General features: G+C 30.5%; 2 protein-coding genes and 2 pseudogenes across 4 annotated transcripts; 3 read left to right on the forward strand and 1 right to left on the reverse strand.

Annotated features, from left to right (window-relative positions):
- Positions 1–139: 139 nt before the first annotated feature.
- Positions 140–211, reverse strand: GGTG_20081 (annotated as a pseudogene). The gene has a single exon. The product of its transcript is annotated as a tRNA-OTHER (tRNA).
- A 47-nt stretch (positions 212–258) lies between these two features.
- GGTG_20082 lies at positions 259–329 on the forward strand (annotated as a pseudogene). Its single transcript has one exon. The product of its transcript is annotated as a tRNA-OTHER (tRNA).
- An 8,364-nt stretch (positions 330–8,693) lies between these two features.
- GGTG_04803 (hypothetical protein) lies at positions 8,694–9,140 on the forward strand (the record flags this gene model as incomplete). Its single annotated transcript, XM_009222600.1, has 2 exons — positions 8,694–8,790; positions 8,944–9,140. Coding segments are annotated over 2 exons (294 nt in total), but the record flags the coding sequence as incomplete, so codon positions are not given.
- Positions 9,141–9,218: 78 nt separating this feature from the next.
- On the forward strand, positions 9,219–9,581 carry GGTG_04804 (hypothetical protein; the record flags this gene model as incomplete). The annotated part of the gene is made up of 2 exons (XM_009222601.1): positions 9,219–9,387; positions 9,460–9,581. Coding segments are annotated over 2 exons (291 nt in total), but the record flags the coding sequence as incomplete, so codon positions are not given.
- Positions 9,582–10,325: the final 744 nt, after the last annotated feature.

The following is a 10,325-nucleotide window of genomic DNA, read 5'->3' on the forward strand; positions in this document are numbered from 1 at the left end:
CTGCTATCGAAATCGATAAGGTTGTTGTAATTGTTATCGGTTATTTTATCGGCGTTATTGGTTTTTGGTTAATTTGGCTTATCGGCCCTTATTGGATTTCGATCCTGGCAAGCCAGGGGCTTAAAAATAAAAAGCCCTTTGGTTTCGACGGGATTCGAACCCGTGGTCCTGGCGGGGCCGGCCTGGTGCAAAGCCACTGCACCACGAGGCCGCTTTTTTTTAATTTAATAAATTGTAATTCCTTTAATAACTTTTTTCGGTTGTATGGTGCAATGGTAACGCGTTTACTTTATAGCAAAAGGTTTTGGGTTTAATTCCCGGTGCAACCGTAGCAATTAACCGGGCAATTTGTATTTAATTATTTGCTAGCTTTTTATTGTTTTTCTTTTTTTTGCTAATTCCAAAAGCTTAAGGTTTAGTATCGATTTTAAATTGTTCGCTTTTTTTTAATCCGGTAAGTTGTAATTTTTTTAACAATTTTTACAAATTATATAACGCAATGGTAACGCATTTATTTTTGTAACGGGAAAACCTGGGTTCGATTTCTGGTGCGATTTTATACGGAACATTTTTTAAAAAATGTTTTTTGTACCATTTTTGTACAAGCTTGCTAATTTATCCTTTAAATATGTTATTGGGTTTTTTTCTTTTGCTTTTTAAATTTTTTCCAAATTTGGGGCATTTTACAAGCATTTAAATTATTGTTAATTTTTTTCCAAACGATACGTTTGCAAAGCTTTTTGGCAATTTCCAAAATTTATTGCGTTTTTCCATATATTGTATTTATCCTTTTATCCTTTCCATTTAACGAAATATTGCTTTTTGCGGTAATGCGTTTTTTCGTTAAAAATGGCTTTAACCTTTTATTTTGGTTAGGGTTAATTTTTACTAATTCGGTGCTTTTAAGGCTTAAAAGCGCTGGTTTTAGCAAAAAAACGTAAAAACCCGGGTAAATGCGCATGGTTAATAATAATTAAAATTTATAATTAACCGGAAAAATAATACGAATAACCCGAAAAGGTTCCCATTTTTTTTATCCAATTTATTATTTAGCTTTTTTGTTTTAATATTAGCGCGTAAAACGTAAGCGTTATCCCTTTTTTTAAAGGTTGGTTTTTTAATTCTTTTTTTATTAATTTGCTTTATTATTCGGTAACGCAAAGTTTTTAATTTGTTTTAAAAGTTTTAATGCAATTTGGTAAATTCCGTTATTTGGATTTCCGTTATTAAAGCTTTAAATTTAGCTTTAAGCTCGTTATACGCCGTAAAGTTATATTTATAATTAGCGTAAAACGGCGTTTCCTTTATGCTTTTATGTATAAAATTATTGTACGCAAATTAAGCAATTGGTAATAATTGCACCCAATTATTTTATTTGTAAATAATATAATGGCGTAAATATTGCTTTATTATTTTATTGGTTCGGTTCGTTTATTTATTCGTTTAAAGGTAATATGTTATTAATAAAGCGTATTTTGCTTCGAAAAGCGCCGTAAACGTTTTCCAAAATTTATTCGTAAATAGCTTATTTTGGTTCGTAATTAATTTTTGCGGCATTTCGTAATTTATTATTACGTATTGGAAAAAAGCGTATGCTAAAATTAACGCGTTATTATTTTTTTTGTAAAATAAGTACAAAGCATATTTTGTAAGTTTGTTTATTATTACTAATATGCTATTATATTGTATTTCCGTTAAAGGCTTTTTAAATTTAAAAAGTTTAACAATAAAATTTATAATAACTTTTTGCCATGCCTTTTTAAACGTTAGCAATAGTTAAAGCAACCCGTAAAAAAATGCTTGCTGGGTTTATTTTTAGCGCATATTTAGCAATCCATTATTGCTTTTAGCATTATTGCCCAAATTCCGGTACTTAACGTTTTTTATGCCGTTGCGGATTTCGGCGGCTTTTTGTGCAATAAAATCGTTTATAAAGGTATTAGCATGGAATTAAACCGGCAAGCGAAAGAAAAAGTAAATTGTAATACCGTTAATAGCATTAATGTTGCAGGTAGAAGGGATAAGCACGGTGTAAGGCTATTCCGGTTAATAAGCTTTAAAAAGGAAGGGATTTAAGGTGCAAAGCTCCGTAAGAGCCTTTGCCCTTTATATACACGTAACCCCCGCGTCCTCCTTGCTTACTAAGCTTCCCTTTTAATGCCTGGAAACGTTATACGCTTTCAAGCAAAGGGACCGCTTTTCGAATGCTTTAAGCATTTGCTATTTTTGCTTAAAACCTTTCCTTTACAATTTATACTGTTTTTTTTGTAATATACCCCCCAAGCAAACCTTTTGGGTTGTTTGTAAATAATACAAAAAAAAAGGGTTGTTATGCAAATGGCGTTAGTTTTGGAAGCTTACCGCGCTTTTAAAGGTAACGATAGGGTATTATTAGCTTTAAAAGGTAACAAGGAAAGTGCTTCCCGTTTTTAAAAGTAACGAAGCAAGCGCTTTAGCTACAAAAAGTAACGAAGCAAGCGTTTTAATTATAAGTAAGCGTAACGGGTTAAAAACCTTTTTTTTCCATTTCGTTCCGGCCTTTTTTTTTCCTTTTTATTACCATTTCCTTTTTAAAGCGTAAGTTCCGATCCTTTCGTTTCGACCGTACCAATCCTTTGCTAATTTTAAAATGCTTGCAAATTTAAATTAAATAATTGTAAATGCTTTGCGCGGCAACGCGGTATTTTGGAAGTATCGTGCAATGCTAACAAATTGGCTGGAAAATAGGAATTGTTAATGGGAAAAAAACGCGCGCGGTTGCCCGGAAGCGCTTTCGGCGCAAAATAAATACGCGGGTTTAAACCTAAAAGGAATAAGTTAAAACGTTTTGCTTTTTTACCAACTTGTTACGCTTTTACTAACTTTGCTTTATACGCGTATAAAGCGGATTTGCAAGCGGTTATAGCTATTTTTATAATTAAAGCTAAGCAAGCGATTAAAGCGCTGTTTAAAAAAAGGAAAAAAATGCAGCAAGCCGAAAAAAAGGATAAGCAAAAGGATTTGGAAAATGCGCGGAAGCAGCAAGTTGCCCGCGATAAGGCTTGAAATAACGCTTAAAAAATAAAAGCGCGTTAAGCCGGATAAGCTTAATCGGGCTTTTATTTACGCTAAACGGATAAAAGCTTTAAGTCGTTTTTTAATTAAACCCCGATTAACACTTACGTACCCGTTTTCGAGCTTTCGCTTGTTCCGGTTACTTTTCGCACACCTTTTTTAACCGGTACTTTTCGCGCTCCGGCTGGACCAAGCAAAAGCTTCGGGCCTAATTAGCTTGTTCGTTAAACGATTAAAATTAATTTTAATTCCAATAAATTTATTAATTGGTTTGTTTAAAAAAATAACGATAATAACGATAAACCCGTCGTTTCCCCCAATACCCGGAAGCGCAAAGCGGGTAAAAAAACAAAGGTAAATAACCAGGTTAATTCGTTCTTAACCGTTTTTGCGGGTTTTATGTTAATTACCCCTTTTTTTTCCGTTTTAATTCTTAAAAAAAGTATTATTTAATATTTTTTTTTAGCAAAACCAACAATTTTTTTTTAACGAAAACGTTTTAGCTAGCTTTTTCGATAATACTATTTTCCGCGCGGTTTTATGCAATGGGTATACCAAAAGCTTTTTAACAAAATTTTAGGGCTTTTATAACAATAAGCCCATAGCGCGCACCTTTTGGGATGGTTATATTTTACGGTATATTTAATGTGCTTAAAGCAATTACCGTTGCAACCCTTTCCTTTTTTTGCCCGAATTGCGCATTGCAATCGCTTTATTCCAAAACGAGCTTTTAAAAAGCTTTTGCTTTAAAATTAAAAAGTTTAAAAAAGTGGTAAGCCATTTTTTCGAGCTTTATTTAAAACCGGGCAGTAAGTAAAAGGATAAGGCCAAAAAAAGGAATAAAAAGGCTTTTCGTTAAAATAACTTTGCTTTTCGTAACCCAACCTTAAAAAAGAAAGGAAACGGTAATAATAACGAAGGAAATTAAAAAAATGGCATTAAAACCGCAATAATTCGGGGTTATTCCTTTTATGGAAATGCCTTTATTTATTAAACAATAAGTAAGGGCTTAAGCTAAAATGGAAAGGAAAAATGGATAAAAAAAAGGTGCAACGCTTTTAAAAATTGCATGCGTTATAATTAAATGCCGTTTTGTTATTTAAAATTAGCATGCTTTATATTTATTAATAAAAAAGGAATTTGCGTTATGCTTTTATGCAAACGTTATACGTTTTTAATGTTTATTTCGAAGTTTTTGGCTGCATATTAAATTTGCTAACCCGTTTTTAAAAAAGTCGTACAATTTTAAAACAACTTTAAATGTTTTAAATTTGTAAAGCGGAAAATTTTTAATAAGCCCGTTTGTTGGTATAAAAACGGTTTTAAAATATATTACGTTAAACGTTCTTTTTTGGTACTTTTAGCGTAATTACATGTTTATAATATTTACGTACTTTTAAGCCGTATTAATGCGGGTGCCTTTTTTAATTACTAATCGAATTGTTTGTATGTTATTATAATAAAGTTTTTAAAAAATATTAATTTCCAAACGCAAATTTCGGAAAAGCTTTTGCATAACGATAATTTTTTTTTAAATTTTATAAGCGCTAAAAGCTTTGCTTTTGTAATGGATGTTGTAACGGTAGCTTGTTTTTTTGCTTTTTACGCTACGGGTTTTCCAAATAAAAACATAACGTATTTTTTAAACAATTTTTTCGTTTTTTTGTTATTAGCAAAAAAAGCGTTTAAAGCAAAAAGCAAATGGTTGGATTTTAAAACGTTTTTTAACCGGATGCAATAGGATTTTAACCTTTTTAAATACAAAAGGGTATGGTTTGCTGCTTTTAAATGCTTTTTGTTTGGGTTTGTAAAGTATTTGGAAAGTTTCGCGCTTACAAAAGCAACGTTTAGGCGGATAATAATGGCCGTATAAAGTATAAACCCAATTTTTTTTTTGCATGGTTAAAATTTTAGCGGGTATTGCTACCTTTAAATTTTTTTTAAACGTTTGGCTAAGCAAAAAAAAGCGTTTTACGCTTTTGTTTCCAAAGTTAAAGGTATTAACGATTTTATTAATGTAAAAGTTGTAATGCAAAGTTATTATTCGTGCTTTTTTATTTTTTATAATTTAAACCCCAAGGAAAATTTTAAATGGTTTTTTTTTTATTTTGTACTTTTTTTTAAAACCGTTTAATATTTTCGCTGCCATTTTTAAATGCGTAGCACGGTTTAAAATAATTATATTATTAACGTATAAAAAAAAAAAACCTTACGTTTTGTGCTTTTAAATAAATAAAGCTTTTCCGTTAACGGGGTAAGCTTTAGCTTTTTAAAGGTTTTTTCGAAAAATAAATATTACAATTTCGGTAAATCCCGTAGCCCGTATAAAGCTTTTTTAAACCGGGCTACGTACCTTTTTCGGTAATACCCAAAATTTTTTTTACGTAAACGGGTATATAATTATTGCTAATTTTTGCGTAAAAAAAAGCTTTGCTAACGTTAATTTAGTACGTTTTAAAATCGAAATAAGCTATAATTGCCATTATAATTTTAAAGCTTTTGGTTGCAAACGTAATAGCGTAAACTTTTTCCAAACCGTTAGGTTATTAATTACCTTTAATTATAGCGCGAAATTTATAATTTGTAATGTAACCGTTTTCGTTAAATTTGTAAATAAATACTTAAATAATATTAATAGCTTTGCCATTAAGCAAATTTTTCGAAATTTTTTTCCAAATTCCTTTTTTTAATAATTTATTAATTTTTCCGAAAGCAAATTATTTAAATTTTTTTTTATGCGGGTGCGTATTAAGCTTTTGCCAAAATTTTGGAATTTGTTATAATTCGTTTCGGTATAACCGTTTGTTTTTTTAAAAGCTATTGTATTTTAATGTTTTCGTTACGGCAATTGCAATTATTTCGTAAACCGGGCAATAATTTAAATTATTTTTTTTAATTGCCGTTTGTTAATTAAGCAAATACGTATCGAAAAAGGCTTATTAACTTTCGTTTATTAAATTTGTTTTAAAAGCAACGTTTTTAATTTCCGGTTTGGAAACGTTAAACGTTATTGCTAAACCGTAGCAAAAAATAGCGTTATTAAAGTTATTGCGTTGCTTGCTTTCCCTTTTTTTTTTTTTTTTTTTTTTTGCGGCCGCTCGGGTTGCGGCGCGGATTGCTTTAAACGTAATTATCGGCAAATTTGGTAAAAGCGCGTTAAAAAAAAGGTTTTGGGCAAAAGCAAAAGGCCCGTTCCTTTGCGGGGTTAGCTTTTGCCCTTTTTAACAAAAAAAAAGGAAGGCGGCGCTTTTTGCTCGTTTGGGTTTGCTTCGAACAAATTTTTAAAAATTTTAAACGCTTTTGGTATTGCAATTAAAGGCGCCGTAAAAGTGCCGCTTGTAGTTGCAATTAGCATATCCGGTTTTAAGGTAAATAAAGACCGGTTTATTGCTTTATAAAGTAAAGCAAGCTTTAACGGTTTTAAAAGCCGTTTTTCGGGCTCGTCGTTACTTTTACCCTTTACCGGCGGGAAGCTATCGCTTTTTCCAAACCGTATAAAACCGTAATACGAATTGCTTACACGTAAAAAGCCCGTATTACGCATTTGCTTTACTTTATAACTATTTTTTAAAGCATTTGGAATTAAAAATTTATGCGCGTTTGGATCCGGCCCGTTAACCGAATCCTTTGCGGTTTTAGCCTTTATGGTTACGATAAAACCTGGCTTTTTTACCTTTAATTTTTAACTTTAATGCTTAGTAACGGAAATGGGTGCTTAAAGCTTTTCCGGTTAAAAAAGCTTTGGCGCATTTACAATTCTTTTTCGGGTTGCAAACGGGTTTTCCGTTTCGTTGTATTTAACCAACAAATTATAAATAATTACGTTAATTGGGTCCTTTTTTTGCTTGCTTTTAAAAAAGCTTTTTTTATTAAATTTAACGTTTTTCGTAATTATTATTTTTTTTTTAACGGAACCTAAATCCGGTAAATGTTAAAGGTTTGGTAACTCATTAAATATTTAATTCCGGCACAAAGGTTAATTTTAAAATGCTTAAAATTTGCGTTATGGGATTTTTTTACGTCCAAAAGATAAATTTTGTACCTGTAAGCGTAAATGCCGTTTTAATTTGGTTTTAAATTGGTTATTAAACCCGTAAAAAGCTTTAAAGCGTAATGCCGGAATTATTCCCGAAACCAATTTAAAAGGATATTATTGAAAGCGCGCATGCTTTTTAACGGTAAAAAATTTATATTTTTTAGCTAAACGGCAGCATAAACCGTTTTTTGTTATAAATGCTTAAAAAGTTTTGCGCTTTTGCGCATGCGTATCCCTTTCGTAATAACGTTTTATCCCGTGCGCTTAATTATCCCGTTGGGTTTGTAAATATATAACGGTAAAGTTTCGATAATAATGCTTTTAATTTAAACTTATTTTTTGTATTTTAAAAATCCTTTTACAAATATAATGGACTTTTTTTGGTTATATTTAAAAGTAGCAATAAACAATTTGTATTGTTTTTTATTTACGTTTTTTATTTTTTAAAATTTTAATAACCGTTAATTCCTTTTTGTTTAAAAATGTAAAGCTTTAAGTTTTGCCGTTATATTTGTTTATTAATAGCAAAATTTAATTTATCCTTAATTTTAATTTAAAATAATTAAATAAATTAAACCAAACCTTTTAAAAAGGGCGCATGGCCTTTTTTATAAAACGTTTGGAAATAACGGTTGTAGCGTAAATTATTGCGCATGCTTCGCATTTAATCCGTTTGGGTCTTTTAATTTTAACGTTCCGGGCGTTTTAAACGAAAGCTTCCAACGTTTGTAATCCTAAATAACCATTGCGCAAATGCTAAAGGTTAGCGGTATTTTTTTGCGGTTTCGTAAAGTTCGAAATTGGACGTTACGTATGCGTAATACGCTTGCAGCGGGAAAATTTTTTAATTGCAAAAGTTAAAACCGTATTACCGGGGAAAAATTGCAACGTAATTAATATAAAGTAAATAGCAACGGGTTTGTATTTATAAAACATTACGTTATTTTTGCGCTAAAAGCGTTTAATTACTATTTCGTTGGTAATTTTTTTTATGCGCAAAATTGCGTTTTTCCCGCAAAACCATACCCTTTTAGCGTTTAAACGGGCTTTCGAAATAATATTAACATAGAAGCCTTTTACCAAAGCAACGTTGTAAAATTTAAAGTTTTTATTTCCGTTTAAAAAGTTAAAAAGCGTACGAATGCTTCGTTCCAAAATTGAAAGGTATTAAATGCTGTATTAAACCGTTTTGGTACCGTTTAACAATTAAAACGACCTTTTATTAAAGCGCTTTTTATTATTAACGATATAAAGTAAACCGCAATTATTAAATAACGTACTTTTAAAATAAATGTTTTTTATAATATTAAAAGCCGAAAAAACGCTTTTAAATAAAAGCATTTTAAATACGGCCGCGTTTAAATTCCACTTTTTTTTTAAAGTTCGAAAACCGGAATTTAACGCGCTTTTGGTTTATTTCCCCCAAACGAAATTTTTAAATTTGCTTTTAAAAAAAAAAGGATTTTTTAAATAATTTCCAACGGTTTTTTTCTAAAAACTTTTTAATTTTTTTGCATTTTTTATTGCTTGGTTTATTGCAAAAGCGTCCGGAATTGCCGGTAAGCACGTATACAAACTTTTAATAATTTTTCGGCTTTTAAAAATGGTTTTAAATGCAAACCGGGAATTTATACGTTATTGCGTTATTTTGTTAAATGCTTTTAACTTTTTTGTTTTTATTTTTAAATGCGCCCCCAAAAGTTAAAAACGCAAGCTTTTTTTTGGTACCCGAATTATTAATGCGGTGTTAAAGGAAAATCGTTAAAAATTTGGTAATTAAAGTATTTATTTTTCCCGTAAAATTGCCCGTAATTACTTTTTAACGGTAACGCTTTGCTTAAAAAGGATTAAAGCGTTCCATATATTTAAAAAAATTAAACATAAACGTAAAGCTTTGTACTTTAAAAACGTTTTTAATTTTGGTTTAAATAAAAATCGCTTAAAATTTCGGAAATTATTGGTTAACGTTTGTAATATTAACGGCTTTTTTAAACGTATTGCGGTACTTTTAAAAAATTATTTAAATTTTTATTATAAAAGTAAAAGCGTAAAACGTTTTTAAGCAAATAATGGTATTACGGAAAATAACGTAATTATTGGTTTAAATTTTTAATTGCGCGTTTGCAAGCGCAATAAAATTTACGGAAAAGTTAATCCATTTAAAAAGCGTTATAATTTTTTTCGAAACGGTTTTGTTCGCGGTATTTTTTGCTTTAAACGCTTTTTTATACTTGGCTTTAAAATTACTTTCGGTAAAAACGGAAAGGGCTTAAAAAAGCACGGAATTAAATTTTTGCGTAATTTCGCTTTTGCTTTGTTAAATTTTTAAACGAACTTTTTTTTTTCGGTTGTAAAAATCGTTTGCTAAGCCAAACGTTTAAATTTATGGTTTTTAACGTGCTTGGCCCGGGTTTTTGCTGCAAAAACGTTAAAATTTAAAGTTTCGTTGGCTTGCACGTTGTTCGGGAACTTTAAATTAAAATTAATTTAATTCCAAATCCTTAAAATTAATGCGTTTTAACGAAACGCCGTGGATTACGTAAACCATTGCTTTTGGTTTTTAAGCAGCATTGTTACGAAAAGGTTATTATTTGTATTACTTATAATTGGTAGCAACCGGAAGCTTGTAAAAGTAAAGCGGTAAAAAACAAAGGTGTTGCAGGTAGAAGGGATAGGCACGGTGTAAGGTTATTCCGGTTAATTTCCTTTTAGGAGGAAAGGATTTGAAGTGCAGGGTCCCGTAAGGGCCTCTGCCTTTTTATATACACGTAATTCCCTGTCCTTTTTGCTTATTAAGCTTCTTTCTTAACGCTTGGAAGCGTTATACGCTTCCAAGCAAAGGGACCGCTTTTCCGATGCTTTAAGCATTTAATATTTATGCTTAAAGCTTTTTTATAACAATATATACTATTTACTTTGTAACATACCCTTTAAGCAAGCCTTTTGGGTTATTTATAAATAAAATAAAAAAAATTAGGTTGCTATGTTAATAACGTAGGATTTAAAAGTTTACCGCGCTTTTAAAAATTAATTATAGGAGCGCATTAGTTTCGAAAAGTAACAAAGCAAGCGTTTCCCTTTTTTAAAGGGTAACCGTAAAAGCGCATTAATTTCGAAAAGTAACGAAGCAAGCGCTTTTTGTTATTAAAAGCAATAAAGCAAAATGCTTTAACCATAAAAAGGTAACGAAACAAATAGCTTTAACCATTACCGAAAGGAAATGGGCGTAGCAATT

Source organism: Gaeumannomyces tritici (assembly GCF_000145635.1).
Source record: "Gaeumannomyces tritici R3-111a-1 unplaced genomic scaffold supercont2.2, whole genome shotgun sequence".
Taxonomy (NCBI): Eukaryota; Fungi; Ascomycota; class Sordariomycetes; order Magnaporthales; family Magnaporthaceae; genus Gaeumannomyces; species Gaeumannomyces tritici.